Below are 22,764 nucleotides of genomic sequence, written 5' to 3' on the forward strand. Positions count from 1 at the left end.
ATGATACAGTTAGATACAGAGTTGTGATAGAGGTTTCAAGAGAACATAGAGAGGTTAATTGAATGGGTGAGTTGGTGGCAGATAGAATAATATATGTAAAAATATGAGATCATTCATTTTGATAGAATAAATTGAATGAGCAAAGCACATTTCCTCTACAGGTGACCCAATTTTACAGCTGCTTGGGAAATTCACCCTTACAGGATTCACAAATCAACACCCCAGATTTTGAAATACCAAATAAAATTTGTTCTCAAAGTAATTAGGTGAAAAAAGAATATATGTTTCTAGATGTATGCACAGCTGACATGGCTTCTCGTCATGGAAAGTTGTGACATGGACGGTTTCCTAGGAATGCAAACCTCTGTAACACAAGGGTTGCCTGTATAACAAGCAATTAGCAAGGCATACCATATATGGCCTTTTGCAAGATTGTTTGATTGCAGCACTAGGATTATTTTAGCTGCAGTTATGTAAGTCTCTAGTAAGACCACATCTAACATATTGTGTGCAGGTCAAGTCTCCCTACCAAAGGAAGGATACGCTTGCAATCAAGAGAGAGCAATCCTGGTTCACTAAGTTTATTTCTGTAATGCAGGGGAGTGGCAAGGCTGGGTAGGGGATTGTCCAATGTTGATCCGTGTAAATTGTTATGGAATTGCACACTGATCAAGGGCAAATGTTATCTTTGGCTGTTGTGTCCAGAGCCCAGGCCATCAAATTTCAAAATTAGGGATAAATCATTCACCACTGAGATGAGAAGAAATTTCTTCCACTGAGAATTCTGAACCCAAGACGGCTTGGCTTTGTCACTGAATGCATTTAATAAAGATATTGGTGGACACAGTAAACCATCGATACAATGGACCATTGGGGGGAAATGGTGCCTGTTATTGCCAATTGTCCATTATAATCAAGTAAGGTGTTATCATTGTATGTAGTTGAAACAAAGAACTGCAGATGATGGTTAATACATAAAAGAGACACAAAGTGCTGGAGTAACTCAGCGGGTCAGGCAGCATCACTGGAGAACATGGATAGGTGACGTCGGGACCATTCTTCAGACTGACTCAGTCTGCCGAGTTCCTCCAGCACTGTGTTTTTTTATATTAAAACTAGGCGCTGATGCCATTGGTCTGCACCAGCAAACCCATCTTCACCTGTTCACGTGCCCGTTGTTGCCGCTCACGTTGTAGCCACCGACAGGGTGTGCAATCTTCAGGCCGCTGCCAACGACAGGGCGTGCTCAGTCACTGTGGGGTTCCCTCTCCTCTAACCTGCTGCTTCAAAGGTGGAGTACGTCGGCAAATCCAGAGGACGAGGAGGCGGCAGTGAGGGGTGGTGGGGAGAAGGGGCTGAATGGTCAGGGTAACAGGAGAAGGAGGTAGCGGTGGCGGTCAAGCAGAGAAAGCGAAGAAAGAAGTATGCAGCTGATGAGACGGGAGAGAGCCCCACAGTGACCTAGAGCATCCTGTTGGTGGCGGCGGCCCGAAGAAAGCACTATCCCCAGGGGCTACAATGTGAGCCGCAACAACAGCTGTGTCACTGGACCGTACGATAGGTGAAGAAGGGCTCGCTGGTACACCTTGCAAATCGGGGGGTGGCGTCGGAAGCCATGGCTCTAAAAGTTCGGGGAGATGGTGCGAACAGGCGTTGGGTCGGCAGGTCCGTTCACTATATCCAAAATCCGTTATGAAGGGGTCCATTAAAACAAGGGTTTATTGTATTTAGATATTAAAGAAATTAAGGGATATGAGCACCAAATAAAAGATCAGCCATGATCTTATCGCATGGTGGAGCATGCACAAGTGTTAAGATTGTATAATTTTGTTCTATTTCTTATGTTTTCAGACTTTTCTTAAATCTTCACTTGTTTTCAGTGAAACTACAATTTGTTGACCCCATATTTGTTATAACCTAAAGTGGGTAGTGGGTGGTATTGTAGGTAGCATAGATGGTTATAAAAGGTTACGGCAGGATTGTGATCAATTAGGGAAGTGGGCAGAGGAATGTTAATGGAGTTTAATGCAGATAAATGTAAGGTTTTGCATTTTTGGGAAGTCTAACCAGGGGCAGAGCCTTCACAGCAAATGGCAAGGCTCTAGGAAGTGTTGTAGAGCAGAGGAAGGGCAGCACAGAGGTGCAGCGGTAAAGTTGCTGCGTTACAGCGCAAGAACCCAGGTTCAATCCTGACCACGCATCAGGAGTTTGTACATTCTCCCCATGACCTGCGTGGGTTTTTTCCAGGATCTCCCACACTCCAAAGACGTACAGGTTTGTAGGCTAATTGGCTAGGTATTAATGTAAATTGTCCCTCGTATGTCGGATAGTGTTAGTGCGTGGGGATCGCTGGTTGGCGTGGACTTATTGGGCCGAAGGGCCTGTTTCCGTGCTGCATCTCTAAACTAAACTAAAGTAAAACATCTAGGAGTGCAGGTGCATAGTTCCTTAAAAGAGGCGTCACGGTTAGATTAGGTCACGAAGGCTTTCAGCACGATGGCCTTCATCAGTTAGAGTTTTGAGTGTAGAAGTTGGGATGTTGTGTTTTTGCTGTACAAGGCGCTGGTGAGACGCAGTTGAAGTATTGTGCTCAGTGTTGATCATCATGTTATTGGAAAGATGAGCAGTCCAAAAACCACCACATTTTTTTCTACTAGCCAGATTGAAAAATCACCATGGCAGGTAGGTTATAAAGGTAGATGTGCAAATTTATTTAAAACCATGCACAGAAAGTAACATTTTAACACAGAAATACTAAAAATATATATTTTTTAAAGTTGAATTTTTGTTAATAGTGCATACCAATATTGATCTTTATAGCGGAACAAAATTCCAGGTATAGGTAATTAAATTTTCAGGACAATGGTTTTTTTGGAAGTAATTATCTCTTACCATTATGTTAGCAAAATAATTTATTTCTGTAAGCCAGCCCTAACATTAATTTTTAGTTGGGAACCAACCGGCCAGAGCCATGTTAATACCATTGTGTCTATTTCAGTGTAGAGTCTTAAGAGTGACGACTACCTCAACTAGAGACACAAGAGACTGCAGATGCAGGAATCTAGAGTATAAACAAACTATTGGAAGAACTCAGCAGATCAAGCAGCATCTGTGAAAGTTAAGGGGTGGTCTGCATTTTCGGTCATGGCCTGCATTCGGACAAACACTGCCAAACATTAAAAGCATTCTTGAGGCTAAAAGTTAAGTTGTAAATATTTGCTACCCAGTGGGTTGGATTGTAGATACAAATTGAAAACATTTGGCCATGTGCTGTTGCAGAATTTGTTGCCATTGATGAAGATCATGTTAAATGTAACACGCTCTGTTATAAGGAGGAACCATGCATGGCGGTCTGATGTTCACTGGTAAGTGACGTGTACAATAGCGGCAAGTAGTAAGTATGTTTGATTCAGAGGGTTAGGTTCTGTTTCACGTACAGAAAATACATAAATCCTAAATTCATCAGAAAATCGTGGAAGGGTATTAATGTGTTCAAAGACAAATGCATTATATAGTATTGTCAAGTGACTTTCCTTTGAATAAAAATTTACAGTTTCTCTCAATTATTAAACAATACAACTATATTGCCACACTATATTTTGCATATTTCTGATTATGAATAATACTAACCAGATTATCATAACAGTGGAATTCAAATTTAAGAGCATATTATGTTACTTCCATCAATTTGTATTTACTGTTGAAATGTAAACTTACATTCGGCAACAAAATTTGCAGAGGTTTATGTCCAAGGTGTCTAAGTCTGAAGAAGTAGACAATAGGTGCAGGAGTAGGCCATTCAGCCCTTCGAGCCAGCACCGCCATTCAATGCGATCATGGCTGATCACTCTCAATCAGTACCCCGTTCCTGCCTTCTCCCCATACCCCCTCACTCCGCTATCCTTAAGAGCTTTACTAAAGAGTACTTTAGTTTAAGGAGTGTTAATGCTGAATTAGTAAGATGACGTATGGTGGGAGACTTTCATCAAAGATGGCTGGTCAAAGTTAGTGATGTTGCTGTTCTTTACTCCTATTTAATTGTTTTAACTTATATTTGTTGTACCTGGTATATGAATTTTACTCTTGAAATTTCTTTTAATAATTGCAAAATTTCCTAATGAAACTGAAACACATTCATCTTTTAAATTAATTGTTTTAGTTCTCTGAAGTAATCAATGATCAAATTGTATAAAAATTCAGATGTGAATGGTTTATACATAAAAAGTTAACTTCTTTATTTATCCATACATTTAGAAATGATCTTCTATTTCCATTATTTACATTTAAATGCTGGCTCCTGCTCTTTCTTCTCCCTGCTGGTGCCTGCTTTCAGCCATCCTGCCTCTCACTTGTTTACAGCCACTCTGCCCATGTTCTCTTTCATACAAATAGCCTCTCCTCACAACACATAACTCTGACCCTTTTACCTCTTCTAATTCCATCATTCAGAGTCCCGAGCTGTCCTTCCAGGTGAAACAGCCATTCACATGCACTTCGTCAAATGTAGTGAATTGCATACAATCTCTTCTACATTTAGAAATCAAATGCAGATTAGTTGGCATCTGTGCACAAAATCTACGTTCGGTCCATAATTGTGAATTTGCGCTTCCAGTCACCCATCACTTGAAAAATCCATCCCACTCTCATGCTATTACTTTGTGCAAGTAATGCACACAATAATTTTGAGGGGAAACATTATTTTCTGTCGGTATGCGTTGAATCTCTTGGGATTCAATCTTGAATTTAACTTTATCAAGAAACCTTATTTAAATGACCAAAATACAGAACAATCCCAGCAAAACACCTTAATTTATTTTCAATACATAAAGCCAGGAATGTATTTATAGATAACTGGGTGTTTTCTGGAGAACTATTGGAAAAACTGCAGTGCGATCTGCATTTCTTTATCTATGCATGTGGCTTTAAAGTCAGAAATATGCTTAGGGCCAGTTGTTCTTCTCTGAATCTCTATCCATGCCTATTCCAAAATCTTCTGAGCCAAGAGACTGGATATACCTTGTATCTGCCCCCTCAGTTTTTATGTGTCGGAAAGAATTGCAGATACTGGTTTAAATCGAAGGTAGACCCAAAATGCTGGAGTAACTCAGCGGGACAGGCAGCATCTCTGGAGAGAAGGAATGGGTGACGCTTTGGGTCGAGACCCTTTTCGCAACCCGAAGTATCACCCATTCCTTCTCTCCAGAGATGCTACCTGTCCTGCTGAGTTACTCCAACATTTTGTTTCTACCCTCAGTTTTTACACTAGCTTTGCACGGCCCTTTGATTTAAATGGGGAGATTAATCTTCATTTTAAAGATAAGTTTAATTTAGTTTTTTAATTCATTTTTACTTATGTCATGGTATATTTAAACACTTGGTGTTATTTAAACACATATGAAAATGCTCTTAATTAGCTATCATTTTAACTTTTTCCCAAATATCTTTGAATAAAATAATCATTTCGGAACTTTGAACTGTCTACAAATAGAAATGATTACATAATTATTAAAATGTATTAAATACAACCTATGATTGCTGCAACAATTTTCTTTTAATTGGAAGCCTTTCCACAAGTAGCATCCAGAATACATGGTCTTGTTTGCTACCCAGATTTCCTTTTCCTGTTGAAAAAGGCTTACACTGGGATTATTTGCAAGAAATTGGAGAGATGTAGAAATATATAGTCCAGTCCATCTCACACACCAGACTTCCTACCATTGACTCCATCTACACCTCGCGCTGCCTCAGAAAACCAGCCAACATAAGCAAAGATGTCCCATCCATTCCTATTTTCTCGCTGTTTCTGTCCGGCAGAAGGTACAGAAGCTTGAAAGAGTGCACCACCAGACTCAGGAACACCTTCATCCCCCCGTTATCAGCCTTCAGAATGGTCCTTCCATGAGCTAGTGTATTCTTTGATTCACCTCTACCCCATTGAAAACATTGGACTTTGTCCAAGGAACTGATACGCTACAATGCTGAAATGCTGTAACTGATACGCTACAATGCTACAATTTCACTTTACATCAATACATATGACAATAATAAACCTAAACCGAAACATTGCATGGCAATTAGCAATCCATTGGCCATTAGCAGACCATATTTTAATACTCAAATTTCATTGTTGAATGTACGGTAATAATTAACTTGATTCTCCTTAACCAAGTCTCACTGCATGTAATACTGATCAGGAATTGGTTAAATAAGGGATCAAACGTATTGCCTATCAATATTGTATGTCCAATTAAGTGGAGAAACTCCAATCTGCACTGCAATGTATCTTTCTAGTTTTTAATGTATTTAAGGTCATATTTTAAGGTCATGTATCTGTCATGTTGACATGCAAAAATAGTATTCTCAAAGTGACACTTTCATCTTTATTCTGTCTCAGATTTGTCCCAAAATCCCTTTATGTACCTTAGAAGATAGCAAAAAGGTATGTCAGTAAATGGAGGAGTTATCTAGTCATGTCACAAGTGATGTAAATAGTTATATTGATTCATCTACTTTAGTACAGGTAGTTTAAGGAAACCCCTTCTAAGCCACGAGAGCTTTTGTGTCTGGCGAAAAGATGGCAGATCAATTCAATTTTTCTTCCAGAAGACATCATCTCATTTCATTATTGTGATTGTGTAAAGTTATCTATCAGTCTGGAATACTGAAAAAATAGTGAAGTTGGGCTCCAGCATTCAACCTTCTTGTTCTAATTGAGCCAAACTAAAACATCAATAGATAATTGTATTAAGTTCATATCAGAAAATGTTTCATTTTATTATCAAATCAATTTTGAGAATTTTTTCAGGATTAAAAAAATGTGAAATAATGAGGGTTTGTTTTTTAGAATAACATCTGTACAACATTGTTAATTAGTATGAATTGATTTTTGCAAGTATTCCTTGATTTACAAAAGGGTTGCACTCAAAGAAAACCTTTTGTTAAGCTAAAAATGAAAGAACTAGGTGAAGTGTATTTTGGTATGTTGGTACACTGTGTTCCAATGGGCAGACAGTAGTGTGCTATTCATTTTAGCATAAAGCAGATTCATAAATCAAGGACTCATAAAGCTTCAATGACATTCAAGTGTAAAATTTATAAATCAAAGAATTCCTGTATTATTATAACCAGTTGTTTGAAAATAGTTTGTTTTATTTCTTTGAATTGTTGAAATTTAAAGACTCTACTTTCTAATCTTGTTGTTAAATGTCTACATGTTGAAAGTTGATGCTGGCATGCTTACAAATTCTTGTCAATATGCCATCAAAAAATAATTGGAAAGATGCATCTAGAATGAATTTTTAAGTGTTTGTATAATTTTACTATTTTCTTTTTCATGGTGATATTCCAGTACGATTTCAACATTTCAGTTTGTCTAAAGTAGTCCTGGTTTCTGGAAGATACTGCTGTGCAGCATATTGGATCAGGAGTTGATATCTGGTTAATGACCCCTATCAATCAGGGATAAATTACATACATTTATAAAACCTAGTCCTACTCAAAAGGCCCAGACACTGAACAATTATACTCCTTTATCATTGACTTCCAAGCAGAAGTTTTTTTTGTCAAAAAATAAAAAATTGCAAATTGGTACCTTTTTAGGGAGTTCCAAAAGATGTACAGTTATTCAGCAATTGTATAAATCATATTCGGAGGAAGCAAATGGACATGAGCTTTCTGTCATGATTACCCTTGAGTGGGGCATCTTGTTGCTGGAGAACTAATTACACAAATGATGTATAAATGAATACTGCAGATTCCTTTTGTAATTGTAATTGTTGTTATCTTGAAGAAAATGGGACCACGTAATTCTGTCAAAAACTGTCAAGGATGGATGAGAAATTAAAAATTTATTGGCTTTAAAAAAATATTTAACACAAAGTAACAGAACGATTGATGGCTGGAGAGGTTAACACATTTTACGGGCTTTCATTAGCTTTTCACATTCATATGTTGTTTGTGGCAGTGTGTGAAATAAGCTTTGTAAGAAATCTAGGTCTTGAGAACTAATTACTTCTGCCGATTGCCATACTGATGAATAGACCTTCATTGTATCTTTCCCCAGAAGACTGGGTGCAGTCTATGATTCACGCCTGGATCTCAGTAGATATTTGATAATAATTTTAATAGCTGAACGTTGGAAGCTAGGATGATGAAGTGCCTGTTCTGGCACTGCAGCTATCGCAGCCAAACACATAACGGTCTGTCGCATGTGGCTAAAAATCGAGTAATGGACCTTGTGTTCACATTTTTGGTGGGGATATCAGGAATTTTAAATAAAAGAAATGGAGGTAGTTCAGATTGTAGCTGATCTTAGAACACAATTTGTTTTTTTTCTGAACCTCAACATTGTCTACATTGCACAAATAAAGAGAAGAGAGCATGCACATGTATTTGGTGATAAAAACTTAATCATTAGCTACAAGCAAATGCGTAGGAGATTTTACAATGGGATTAAGACTATATTAGTGAATTAGTAACACAAGTGATTTAATGGCTTAATTACATTGATAAAGCTGTAGACATAAATTCACTTACTACTGGGAAATGCAAAGTACTGAAACAGATATTTCCACATTTTATTGAATGCTAGTGTTTGTTTAGATTGTATTTTGTAAGTGAATGGTTTTATATCAAAGGCATCTCACTGGTATTAAAGGTAATTCTTCTGTTTCTTTGCACTATGTTTATGATTATTACAAATAATGCTTGAAGCTTGGTGGTTGAAATACTGTTTTAATATTACAATAATATCTGAAATTGTAATATGTCTGTCGTTCCTGGAATGAATTGGTGATAATATATAGAATCCATTTAGACTGGGAGAAGAGACAATGTAATATTAAAACAAAAATTGTTACCCTCCTTTGAATAAAAAGATTTATCTGATGTTTAACAAATAGTTCCATGTTGAATTTTGAAAGCATTAAAAAGCTTTAAGAGGGAGAGGGAGTTCTGCAGATTGTGCTTTTGAGCATTCTTCCAATTTGACATGAACAGTTAAAAAAAAGATGTTATGTAGGATTTTAAGTCTATTTTTGTATTTTGCTTATTATAGTTTAGGAGGCAAAATGTCAAGCACACCTAATTTTAATGTGAAAAAAATCTAATGTCATCTGTTTTAAATATATTACCTTGCTTTCTATAGGAATGGGTCTTAAAATATCAGTAAAAGAAAGGAAATGCATTTTCTTATGTTACTCCATGCCTCAGGGGCTAAATGTAATGAATATTTTAAGAGATTATTTTAATTAAATTTCTGCACGTCTAAATAGAGTAATATTTTATTATCTCTCATGTACGCGCATTACAGTACTGTTCATTAAAGTTAACACTTTCTAGACTGAGAATGCAATGTATGATTTACTGACCTTGTGTGAAAGCACACAAATTGGGAAGAAAAATGATGAAAGGGTAGACTTTGATTAATATAGGTAATGCTATACCATATTTATAATGGCCTTTTCCCTATTCTGGTTTATAAATGCAGTCACAGCTAAAGGTGTCCTGCTGAGGCTGAAATGAGGCTGAAATCAGAGCACATGCCACTAGAGTGTGGGGAAACTGATCACACTGTCAGCAATTCATTTCAAAATGATGTATTTAGTGCTTATTTCACCTTCCAAGAAGAAAAGGGAAAGGGGTTTCTTAGTCTGGAAGGTGATATTGTTATTTTCAAGGACAAACCTAACTTAAGGATTGCAGACTGCAAAAATGACCAACCAAACAAGGAGATCTTTATTCAGCACTTATGTGCTACCATGCTGTTTGATAATTGCTAACATATGTGCTGCCTCTGTTTCATTGCAGTCGTCCTCGTGAGTTCTGGCGCCTTGACTACTGGGAAGATGACTTGCGGCGCCGCCGACGGTTCGTTCGCAACTCATTTGGATCAACACATCCTGAAGCCACACTTAAAGCAGCAATTGAACACGGTTAGTTTCATAGACAATTGGTTTTTGCTCATGGCAATGGGTACACAAAATCAGAGCTACATTTGTTAGATCACTTAAATTATGCTACAACACTTGTTTGCACATCAAATAACCTATTTTGAAGCGCAAGCACTTATTTGCTGAATAGCTCCGTGTTATCTCACCAGAAAATGGTCTGCATGCCTGAATTTACATCCACAATCATGCTGCACAATACACAACAAAGTACATCAAATGAAAAAAGAATAATTAGGTGAGATGCCATTCTCTTTTATAGTTTTATGCCCCTTTAAATGTAGACAATCCTCCATTTAAAAGTCAGGTACAATCAGGGATGCATATATTTGAAATGGATTTGTATTTTAGTTGGAGTAAAGAAAAATCACTATTTTGGCTACAGGAAAACTGCAATAATATTCAAACTAATAACAATGACAAAGAAAACTATTGTGAAACAGAATGACACCAATGATTTTGTCCGAGGAAAAAAACTGCAGATGCTGGTTAAAATCAAAGGTAGACACAAAATGCTGGAGTAACTCATCGGGTCTAGCAGCATCTCGGGAGAGAAGGAATGGGTGACGTTTTGGGTTTGTTGGAAAAAATGGTGTAAGACAAAATGACAAAGTATTATAATAAAAGCACACAAGTAAAGGAATGTGTTGTGTTTTAAGGTCAACTAATGCTATTCTTCCAATTGTTTGGAAAAGGAATGAAAATGCATCTTCTTTGTTTTGCCCTCTTTACCCCCCCCAAAGCCCTTTCCTAAATCATGGTTGGTGTTATAATGATCACTGGACTGCAGCTGTAATTTAATGAGCTATAACATTGATTGCTCCTTCTATAGAAACAGATTTATTTAACTTGATCGTGCACTTGGTCATTTTTAACTGCAGCGAAAACTAATTAACAAGCATTGATTACCTTATAAAAGTGACTCTGAATGAAAGCTTCAAAATACTAGTTCATAACACACTTATCACATTGGGGTGCATTGATAGTATAGCTTTATTCCTTTTTCTTGAAGGTATAATTTCTGAATGTAATTCTTACTGATCAATTGTAAAAGAAACATGTTTTTGAATTTTGAATACCGGAGCAATTTTTTATAGCATGCCATTAATTTATAAATGTTCTGCCGTCAAATTTATTGTAATTTTGATAGCATCATTGCTTCACTATTAAGCTTTTTTTTAAACCTCATAGGCATCTTCTTAGGAAATTGATTATTGCTGTAGTTTATAATTTTACATCTTAGAAGTATTTCTTACAAATGAAATAGAATAGCACAATCAGTTGTATTTTAGTTTCTGTCCAGTAGTTTAACCTATTGCACCCTACCTTAAAGAGGTATTTCTGGAAGAAAATGTTCACAATATGTCACAAGATAGCACTGCACTCATGACATCTGTACTCAAGATGAATGACCAGGCTGACACTAGTCAATAAGAATGTGATCTAAAAGCAATAACTATACCAAATCTGGAGATCCTCAGAGACTCGATCAAGACCATATAGGTGAAGTGCACAGCTGGCTGCTTCTGCCAAAGGGCCTTTTATGTAATGCTCTGCTCTTATTAGTAGAATATATTTAGATAAATAAAATATTTTTCGTCCTTGTTTCACATAATTGTTCAGGTAATATGTGGATGAGAACAATATTTTTTCGCATGTGTCAGTTTTAGGTACTGAAGCTTTGCGCCTAACGCTCTTTACTCAAATCACTTCAACTTGAGATTTTTCTCCCTGCGTTCAAGTGCACCTTAATTCTTCACAGTGCCTTGGGATTTTCACCACCAATCTAATTCTTTGACTTTTTGATATGTAAGGCTATCTAAATATAAGATCTATTTAGTAACCAAACACAATGTCATTTGCATCTAATCCCTTCTTGAGTTCAATACTAATTTTAAAACTGCCTCTTATAAACCCCCTCAAAGATTGAATATTGTCTCTGTTAAATATTGGGGAAAACTCCATCTTAGAGGTGCTTTATAAGACAAATTGTTTTAATTGTCAGGCTGCATCGATGCTTTTCTTTTAAACGCCAGAAAGTCATTCCAGCTTTTATTTGGTTTTATATCCACAAAAATAATGACTCTAAATTATAATCTGTTGGTAATGTATCAATTTAATTTTTTTTAAATGGAAAGGTGCCTGGGCAACCTTAAACAATATAGTATTTACTAGATTAGTCCAGAAGGCTGTAACTATTTAGCATCAAGTGTTCACATTGGTGTCTTAGGTGCTTATAGCTTGAGTAAAACGGTGTGAATAAAAAGGCAATGGTTCATGAAGTAGCTATTTTATCTATTTCTCTTTATGTATTTATAATATTTCAGGGTGTTTTGCTGATGCTGTGATTTCTGGGTGCATCTGGATGTTAAAACATTAGTTCTAGTCTGAACATTTTATTTTTATCTGATTTATGTGCTGATTATATGCGACAGTCCATGTTCTTTAAAAAAAGCCCGATGGATTAAAAATACTCCTGTTGGCAGTTGCCAGAGATTGCGTAGAGTAGCTGTGCAAATCTAACATTTGCTGTGTTCACACAGTTAACCATTTAAACCCTTTTTTGTTGAGAATAATGTCGTTCAACAAGTCTTTGTGAAAGATGCAGAATTTAGATGATTTTTAACTTTGCAATATTTCTTGCTCAACCAGTATCTGAGATTCCACATCCATCTATGGAGCATATTACATAAATAAGAGGGAATCTCTATTTCCAGTACATTGTCAGCATTGCTGGAGGCCAATTGAAAATGGAACATATTTGAGTATTAACATTGCTTTTTAAGTACATCATCATATCTGTTATGCTGGTGGTAATGCTGTGCAAGAACAGACGATTGTGTGTGATATTGTGTTTGACAGGGCCCCCATTCCATCTCAGCCTCATAGACACACTAACCTTTTATGCCACTGTGGGCCGAATGGAGCTCAAGGCCTGCTGCAGTGGCTCTCCTGCCAAGGGGCACTCTACAACAGTGACAAGATCTCAGCTGGTTGAACCTGAGCCTCATCCATATTAATTCACATGAGTAGGGAAATGCTAGAGGTGCTAGCCATTTAGAAAATACTAGACCAAGTGGACCTGTTGGGCCCAAACCTCTCCTGTATTGGTGCAGCACCCACTCCTCCCCCATTCCCCCCTTCTCCCCCCCCACTCCATCCTGCTCACCCCCCCTTATCCTGCCTCCTCCCTCCCTCCCCCCCTCCCTCCCAAGGAGATAGATTTAAACTTTAAAATGTGAATAACTTAAAAAATATAACACCGATTTCATTGAAACTTCTTCCATTAGCACCAAAGGGATGATGGTGAGTAAGGTGGGCCTAAATTGTCGCACTATTGTGTACCATTTTGGCTGTAGTTCAGGAACAAACAAATGAGAGCTTTAGTATATAGATAGCCGAGGTGCAGGATGCACCACGTCTGGCCCCTCTTTGTGCTCCTCCTCTGGACTTTGCTGTTGATGTTGTATTTATGGACTTCGGCAAAACATTCAACAGAGTTCCACATTGTAAGCTGCTCTGTAAGGTTAGATCGCATGGGATCCAAGGAGAGATAGCTGAATGGATAGAAAATTGGCTTCATGAAAGGAAGCAGAGGGTGATGGTGGAACGTTGCTTCTCGGACTGGAGGCCTGTGACTAGTGGTTTGCCACAGGGTTCAGTGCTGGGCCCATTACGTTTTATCATCTATATCAATGATTTGGATGAGAACATACGTGGCAAGATTAACAAGTTTGCAGATGATACAAAAGTGGGTGGTATAGCAGATGGTGAAGATGGTTGTGTCAAATTTGCAACAGGATCTTGATCGGTTGGCCAGGTGTGCTGAGGAATTCTTGCTGGAATTTAATACAGAGAAATGTGAGATGTTGCATTTTGAGATGTCTAACTTGGGCAGAACCTGTACAGTGGATGATAGGACTCTAGGGAGTGTTGTAGAGCAGAGGGATCTAGGAGTGCAGGCACATAGTTCCTTGAAGGTGGAGTTGCAGGTAGATAGGGTGGTCAAAAAGGCTGTTGGCACATAGGCCCTCATCAGTCAGAGAATTGAGTACAGAAGTTGGGAGGTCATGTTGCAGTTATATAAGACGTTGGTGAGGCCACATTTAGAGTATTGTGTTCAGTTCTGGGCACCATGTTATAGAAAAGATGTTGTCAAGCTGCAAAGAATACAGAGAAGATTTACGAGGATGTTGCTAGGACTCGTGTGTCTGAGCTATGAATGATTGAGTAGGCTGGAACTATTCCTTGGAGCGCACGAGGATGAGGGGTGATCTGAAAGAGGTGTATAAAATCATGAGAGGAATAGATTGGGTAGATGCACAGAGTTTCTTGCCTAGAGTAGGGGAATCGAGGACCATAGGACATAGGTTGAAGGTGAAGGGGAAATGATTTAATAGGAATCTGATGGCTAGCCTTTTTACAGAAAGGGTGTTGGGTGTATGGAACGAGCTGCCAGAGGAAGTAGTTGAGGCAGGGACTATCACAACACAAGCCAGGTAGACAGATACATGGACAGGACAGGTTTGGAAGGATATGGGCCAAACACAGGCAATTGGGACTAATGTAGCTGGGGCATGTTGGCCGGCGTGGGCAAGTTGGGCCTGTCTCCATGCTGTATCACTCTACGACTCTACAAGGGACCAATGGGCTCAGTGCTTGCAACCAGAACCAAACTTTTTCCTTGTCTCACCTGTTCCCTTTCTCATCCCAAAAGCTTTAAATATATTTTCCATTATATTCCAAACAGTGTTTTATATAATACTGATGGAGTAATTAGAGAATTTCAGTGGATTATGGAAAAGAAGATATTGTCTCAGCTCTACGTTATTGTCCACCTTTTGAGCAATTTCTCTTTTTCAGGACAACGGCAGGGCTCCTCTTGTTTTCATTTTCTCTCAGCCATCTTCTCATTAGCAAGTTATCTTGCACCTTTTTGGGGAGCACCAGTAAGATGTTGCTACAAGCATATTTTCCCTTTTCAGCTTTTTGTGGTAATTATTTTACTATAGTACAGTTCTCCTGTCCTCAATCATCACCAGTATACTATTTTTACTCTTAGTGGCACCTTCCTATGCAAATGTGGGAGAAGTATTACTGGTACTTTTCCCTCCTTAGTTCGTAGCATTTTGGCCCCAAAAGTTAATTCCAAATGAAGCAATATCTTGTAGTATTTTTAATTTAGTACATAATATTGTCCCCTCACAATGCAGTCTGCTGTGCATTATGGAAACCAGTCCAAATTGGGTAATTGCTTTGCAAAATGGCTGTTCAGCCCCCGTACTCCAGTCATCTGTCACTTAATTACCCACCCATTACCACTCAGACTGTGTTGTGCTCAGCCTTCTGCACTGTTTCAATACAACAATATAAGTTCAAGGAAAATTATCATTTTTTTCTTCTTGGCAAGCATTACGGCCTTCAGGGTTCAAAGTTGACTTCAACAATTCGAGCTAATGATCGGCTGTTTCCATTTTCAAAATGGCTGTTCAGCCCCCATACTCCAGTCATCTGTCACTTAATTACCCACCCATTACCACTCAGACTGTGTTGTGCTCAGCCTTCTGCATTGTTTCAATACAACAATATAAGTTCAAGGAAAATTATCAATTCTTTCTTCTTGGCAAGCATTACGGCCTTCAGGGTTCAAAGTTGACTTCAACAATTCGAGCTAATGATCGGCTGTTTCCATTTTCACATTTAAAAAATTATCTTTTGGTTTTTTTCCAAGTCCTGTCAGCAACCATTTTTGCTTTGCTCCATTGTTCTGTTTATCGTTTACTTTTTCCTGCCTTTTATTCTCTCACAGCTCTTCCCTTTTCTATTTAATCTTTTTTTCCTTTTGCTTTGTTTTAAAGCCAACATTTTTCAGTTCTGATAAAAGGGCATTGCCCTCAGGAATGAACTATTTTTCTCTCTACAGCTGCTGACTGATCCAATGAGTATTTTAGTGCATCTTGTTTTCACTACATTTTTGTTATTTTATAAATGATAGAAAACTGTATTTTATTAGACGTTATTTGCTATAACAAAGCTATTAAATTTGCGCATCGTTACTTCAAGATATTTATCTAGGCAATTGAAATAAAGAGAATATATTTTATAGAATGTATATGGTAGCAAACAAAAAAAACTATTTAGTTGGAGACACAAGGAACTGCAGATGCTGGTTTACGAAAAAAGACAAAGTGCTGGAGTAGTTCAGTGGGTCAGGCAGCAATTCCTGAGACCATGGATAGGTGACGTTTCAGGTCAGGATCCTTCAGACAAAGAAGTTCATTCATAATGTCTGGTTGTACTATCATTAACCTTTATATTAGACAGGAAATGTCTGCATTCAGAACACAAAGCAGAGTGGTTGTGAGGGGTGGGGGGGGAATCTACATGTAAGATCGACGAGTGACACTGAACTGACATCACACGTTAAAATGCTATAACTTCAGAACATTATGAGACCAATAATAAGCTTCGACCGCCCCGAAGCACGAGGCACGATCAACCCGCCCGCAGGCCCTTCATCACCCTGCGTGGCTCGGCCGCAGCACTTTACATCGCCCGGTGGGGGCTCAGGACTCTCATCGCCCTGCGTGGCTCGACCCTGGGACTTTCCATCGCCCGGTGGGGGCTTCAAGGGGTTGGGAGCCTCGATCGCCTCGTGGCGCCACGGGAGAAGAACGAGGAGGAGATAAGACTTTGCCTTCCATCACAGTGAGGGTATGCCTAGAGCAATCACTGTGATGGCTGTTTTGTGTAAAAAATTGTATCTGTGTGTCTTGTGTTCTTTAATGTCTACTGCCGGACCCTGACGTGAGAGGACGCAGGCGTTGATTATTCGCCGCTTTTCCGTCAGGATAGTTTGTCTGTTTGTCTGTTTGTTTCTATGTTAATTGTATTTGTAAAGCGCTTTGTGCATGTGTTAAGGCGCTATATAAAATAAATATATTATTATTATTATTATTAATATTCGGCTCTGAAAGGAAAAAGAGATAAGAACATTTTCAAGAATGAAGAGAATCAAGAGTATTTTATTGTCATGTGTCCCAAAGTGGAGCAATAAAATTCTTACTTGCAGCAGCACAACAGATATGTAAACATAATACTCTTGAAACATCATAATAAACAACGGCAAAAGATTACTGCAAATACAAAAACAAGTCTGTCGTTCAGAGCTCATTTTGGCGTTGTATTATTTAATAGCCTGATGGTTGTTGGGAAGAAACTGTTCCTGAACCTGCACATCACAGCTATCAGGCTCCAATACCTTCTTCCTGGTGGCAGGAGAGAAGGAAGAGTGTCTCCAGGGTGGTGAGGGTCTCTGATGATGCCAGCTGCCTTTTTGAGGCAATGAGTCTTGTAGATAGATCCCTTTGATGGTGGGGAGATCAGTACCAACATGGACTGGGCAGTGTTCACCACTTTTTGCAATCTTCTTCATTCCTGGGCATTCGATTTGCCGCACCAGGCCATGATGCAGCCAGTCAATATGTTCTCTACTGTGCACCTGGAGAAGATCAAGAGAGTATTCGTCGACATACTGAATCCCTTCAGTCTTTTAAGGAAGTAGAGGCTGGAGTTACTCCAACATTTTGTGTCTACCAAGGCATTAAAGGGCTTTCTTTATGATTGCACCATTGTGCTGTGCAGGACAGATCTTCAACGATATGCATGCCCAGGAACGCGAAGATTTTGACTCTCTTCACCACAGGCCCATCGATGAAGACAGATTTGTGGATCCTTGGCGTTTCTTTCCCGAAGTCATCAATCAGTTTCTTAGTTTTACTGACATTGAGAGCAAGGTTGTTGTTCTGGCACCATTCGGTGTCAATCGATCACCCTCCTATACTCTGACTCATCGCCATCTGTAATTCGTCCAACAGCGGTGGTCTCTTTGGCGAATTTGAAGATTGAGTTGGAATTGTGTCTGGCTACACAGTCATGAGTGTAGAGTGAGTAGAAATAGAAAGCAAGATGGATTTATAATAAGTTGGGGAAGTCAATAAGCCAGTGAATCTAAAGGTGGGATAAGGCTCACTTAGAGTTTAAAAAAGTGGGTGAACGACGAAGTAAATCATAAAAGAGGACTATGAGAGGTTCTGCAATTGAATGCGTTTTGTACTGTAATAATCCATGTTTGAGTGAAGAAGTATTCTCTTTTTATCCTAATTAGTTTTTTTAACAAATTAATTGAATTTCAAAAGCTTTTCATGTAAGTGCAGAATCATGCATTACCAACACCTGTGTTTTGACAGCAAATGTAAACATTCAAACAAATTATTCTGATTTGAATTTTGAAAGCTTCTCGTCTTTTGTGAAAGAAAAGAAACATCTATATACTAAAACTCTCGTTTGTTTGTTTGTTTGTGACCGAACTTCAGCCAAATCTGTACAAGATAGCGTGACATTTTTAGGCCCACCTTATTCATCGTTGTCGCTTTAATGGTAAAAATGGTCGTTTTATTGAAATTGGTGTTATATTTTTTAAGTTATTCACATTTTAACGTTTTTAAAAACCAGCGCATGCGCAGTTGGGGCCGGTCCTCACGTAAGATGGCCGCCAGACCAGCGCCTACACTTACGTCAGATGGCCACCGGGTGACTGCGCGTGCACAGTTGGGGGAGGGTCGTCAATTTTGTTCAGCTCCCACTTCCCGCCAGACGCCCGTTTGGTGCCGCGGCCCAAGTGGGGGGAGCGTCACCCCCACCGCTCCATCATGGCCGCCACTCTGCCCCGGAGCCCCCGCCCCAACATCACTGCTGCCGCCGCTCCAAACCACGGGCGTCTCCATCATGGCCACTGCTCCGCCCCGGAGCCCCCGCCCCACCATCACCGCTGCCGCCGTTCTAAACTGTGGGCGTCTCCTTCACTACTCCCCAGAGCCCCGCTGATCCATCGCACCGCCGCCGCTGCTAATCCTTCCCGCTCTAAACCCTGGGTGTCTCCATCATGGCCGCCGCTCCGCTCTCCAGCTCCCGCTGAGGCATCACACCGCCGCCGCTGCTCCCGCTGCCGCTCTAAACCCGGGGCGTCTCCATCATGGCGGCCGCTGCTCCCACTGCTCCCGCTGCCGCTCTAAACCCCGGGCATCTCCATCATGTCCGCCGTTGCTCCCGCTGCCACTCTAAACCCCGGGCGTCTCCATCATGGCTCCCGCTGCCGCTCTAAACCCCGGGCGTCTCCATCGCTGCCGCTGCCGATAAGCCTCCAGCTCCTGCTCAGCATCACCGCCGCTCCTGCTGCCGCTCTCAGCCATGGGCGTCTCCTTCACTGCTCAGCCCCGGAGCAGCCGCCACCGAGCAGCTAAAGATCAAACTTAGTAGATCAAGCGGACCCGCTGGACCCAAACCCCTCCCGCATTCCCCCCCCTCCACATCCCCCCCTCCACATCCCCCCCCTCATCCCCCCTCCCCATCCCCCCTCATCCCCCCCTCCTCATCCCCAAACTCCTCACCCCCATCATCTCCCCCTCTTTATCCCCCCTCATCCCCCACCTCTCCTCTCCCAACCTCTCCTCCCCCCCTTCTCCCCCTCCTCTCTTCCCCCCCTCTCTCCCCCCTTCTCTCCCCCCTTCTCTCCCCCCTTCTCCTCTCCCCCCCTCTCCTCTCCCCCCTCTCCTCTCCCCCTCTCCTCTCCCCCCCTCTCCTCCTCCCCTCTCCTCTTCCCCTCTCCTCTTCCCCCTCTCCTCTCGCCCCCTCTCCTCTCCCCATCCCTCTCCCCATCCCTCTCCCCCATCCCTCTCCCCCCCATCCCTCTCCCCCCCATCCCTCTCCCCCCCATCCCTCTCCCCCCCATCTCCTATCCACCCCTCCTCTCCCCCCCCTCTCCTCCTCTCCTCTCCCCTCCTCTCCTCTTCCCCCGGTCTCCTCTCCTCTTCCCCCCTTCTCCTCTCCTCTTCCCCCCTTCTCCTCTCCTCTTCCCCCCTCTCCTCTCCTCTTCCCCACTCCTATCCTCTTCCTCCCTCCCTCCTATCCTCTTCCCCCCTCCTATCCTCTTCCCCCCTCCTATCCTCTTCCCCCTCCTATCCTCTTCCCCTCCTCCCTGCTATCTTCCCCCTCTCTCCTTCCCTCCCTCCTCTCCCCCTCCCTCCCTCCTCTCCCCCTCCCTCCTCTCCCCCCTTCCTCCCTCTCCCTCGCTCCTATCCCCTCCCCTCCCCCCCTCTCCCCTCCCTAGGAGATAGATTTAAACTTTAAAATGTGAATAACTTTTAAGAATATAACACCTATTTCAATGAAACTTCTTCCAATAAGACCACGGGACGACGGTAAGGTGGACCTAAAATTGTTGCGCTATCGTGTACCGTTTTGGGTGTAGTTCAGGAACAAACAAACTAACAAGAGTTTTTGTGTAAAGATTTTATTTGCTGCTGAGCTGCTAAAGATAACCCCCCTTAAAAACACACCAAACCTCCCCTGCTTTAACTGAAATTGAGTTAAGGTTGTTTTAAAGAACCCCACTTACCCACTCCATTCCCCCCTCCACCAACATTATTCCCCCCCTCCCCCGCCCCACACGCACTCCATCCCCCCTCCACCCTCTTTATCCCCCCTCCCTTCACCTGATCAATACCTATCTCTTTTTAACATAATGCCAAGAGGGAGGAAGACCTCCGAGGCCATGCAGACCTCCGAACCCTTCCGAATTTGGCAGAAAGCTTCCGCCTTCTTATTTCATTTCCGCCATTCCGATTTTGCATCGCATTTTTCCGGAATACACATGCCTTGACACTTGCCCCAATGCTCGCCCCACCCCCGCTGCGCCTCTTGCTTGGCCTCGCCGCTCGACAGGCGTTGCTGGGCCGGGTCTCGAAGCTGGCCGGGCCTCGCCTCACCGGGCCTTGCCTTGCCGCCCCCCCGGGCCTTGCCATCCGCCGGGCCTCGCCACGCGCCAGGCCTCTCCGCTCAGCGGGCCTCAGCGGGCCTCAGTGGGGAGGGGGGTTGGTGGTGGGGGGAAGAGAGAGTGGGGGAAAGGGGGCTGGTGGGGAAAGGGGAGGTGGGGAAGAGTGAGAGTGGAAGTGGGGAGGAGAGAATGGGGGGGTGGGGGGGATGAGAGAGTAGAGAGAAGGGGCGGTCGTGGGGAAAGGGGAGTGGGGAGAGTTAGAGTGGGGGTGGGGGAGGAGAGGGTGAATGGGTGAGGGGAGGGTGCTAGACCAATGCAGGAGAAGTTTGGGGAAGTTTTAAGGGGATGGAGTGGTTGAGGGGGGAGGAGGGGGGTTGGAGTGGGTCAGTGGGGGGTGGAAGGGGGGGGGGGGCTTGACCAATGCAGGAGAGACTTTGGGTCCACGGCTCGCTCTCGCTGCAGCGCTGGCGGCATGGGGCCGAGGTGAGTGGCTCCCTGTCCCTCCTCGCTCGCCCACGGCCCCGGGGGACACTCCCCGCTTGCCACCCACGGCCCGGAGGACACTCCCCTCCCGGTAACGGACCATCAGTTGGAGAGGGTTGCCGGGCCCGTAAGATCATCAGTTGGGGGTGGGTTGCCCCAGGCCCGCAGGAGAGATTTGGACCCAACGGGTTCACCTCAATCTAGTTACACATAAAATTCTGCAAGACAGTAAAATATAAATAAAGCTGTGCAAAAAAAGATGTTCGGGCAAAACACAATTAGAAAATAAAATCAAGTCCACTGTGATGCAAAAGGTAAAATGTTGTGTTCCGTTGTCACGGTAGTATTAAGGTAGTATTAAGATTATACAGGTCAATTCTACACCTGATAGTTGTTGGAAAGTAGCTATTCCTGAATCTGATTATGTGGAACGTCAGGTTTCTGTACTGTCTGACAAATGAAAGCAATGAAAAGAAAGCATTGTTTAGATAGTGAGGATTCTTAATGATGGGTGTCTCCTTCATGCGGCAAGCCTCATGTAGATGGTTTTCATGGTGGAGTGCTCTGCCTGTGATGGACTGGGCTGGGTCCACCACTCACTGGAGTCTCTGTGTGATGGAAATGCCATGCAAGGTTAGGATAATTTTTATAACGCATCTGCAGAGGTTTGTTAAGCGAATTTAGTAACATGCTGAATCTCTAAACGCCTAAACTTCTAAAAGGTATAGGCGCTACTGAGCCTTCTTCATGATTACATCTATATGTTAGTCCCAGGACAGTTAATCTGAGATGTAAAAGCCCAGACATTTGAAGTTGCTAACTCTCTTCCCCGCCACAGTGACTCCAGATTTTGATTATTTTGTCCTTTTGAATTAGCACATTCTCTTGTTTATGCAGTCCAGGCATCCTAACTGCATATTAAGAATCGTGAACAAATTCCAATCTATGTGGTTTTCTGATAAAACTGTAATTAAATTTTGGCTTGAGAAAAAAAAGTACATTATAAGTAGTAACATTATTTTTTTTTAAATTATCTTGCTTGTCATGAAAAATGCTAATGATGGTTTGCTAAAAAAAACTTTTTGATTTCCTCTGATATCAAAGAGAACTCATGTCCTTTGTCTTCCTCCAGTTGTCTTTCATCTCATGTTTCTGCCAGTCCATTTTATTTTTTCTCTAGATTTTTTGTTAAGAGGACTGGGTAGGCGACTTCAACTGCCAAAACCATTGTCCATTTGTGGTAATTGAATTTGAGTTATTAGGACAAAAAAATCATTTTTTTGTTATTAGCAGGCTTGCATGTGATTTCTATTTTACTTCATTTCACTTGGATTTTTTTCAAATTGTGCAATTATTTCAAAAGATCATACTCGTTATAGTCACCCTTTCACTTTGCACATTGCCATTTGTTTCTGTAATGTTGGACTCACTTACTTGATTATTTTAGTATGATAAATGTTCCAATCACATTCTGTCAGTTTTAGTAGGCAGGATTGGTGG

General features: G+C 41.4%; 1 protein-coding gene across 2 annotated transcripts in view; it reads left to right on the plus strand.

Moving 5' to 3' along the window:
- Nucleotides 1-22,764, plus strand: part of lrba (LPS-responsive vesicle trafficking, beach and anchor containing) — a 681,010-nt gene that overhangs the window by 310,131 nt on the left and 348,115 nt on the right. For both annotated transcript variants that reach the window (XM_078405961.1, XM_078405966.1), the window contains exon 37: nucleotides 9,808-9,932. In XM_078405961.1, the coding sequence (XP_078262087.1) occupies nucleotides 9,808-9,932 (125 nt within the window). The remainder of the gene's footprint in view (nucleotides 1-9,807; nucleotides 9,933-22,764) is intronic.

This window comes from Rhinoraja longicauda, chromosome 1 (assembly GCF_053455715.1).
Source record: "Rhinoraja longicauda isolate Sanriku21f chromosome 1, sRhiLon1.1, whole genome shotgun sequence".
Lineage (NCBI taxonomy): Eukaryota > Metazoa > Chordata > Chondrichthyes > Rajiformes > Arhynchobatidae > Rhinoraja > Rhinoraja longicauda.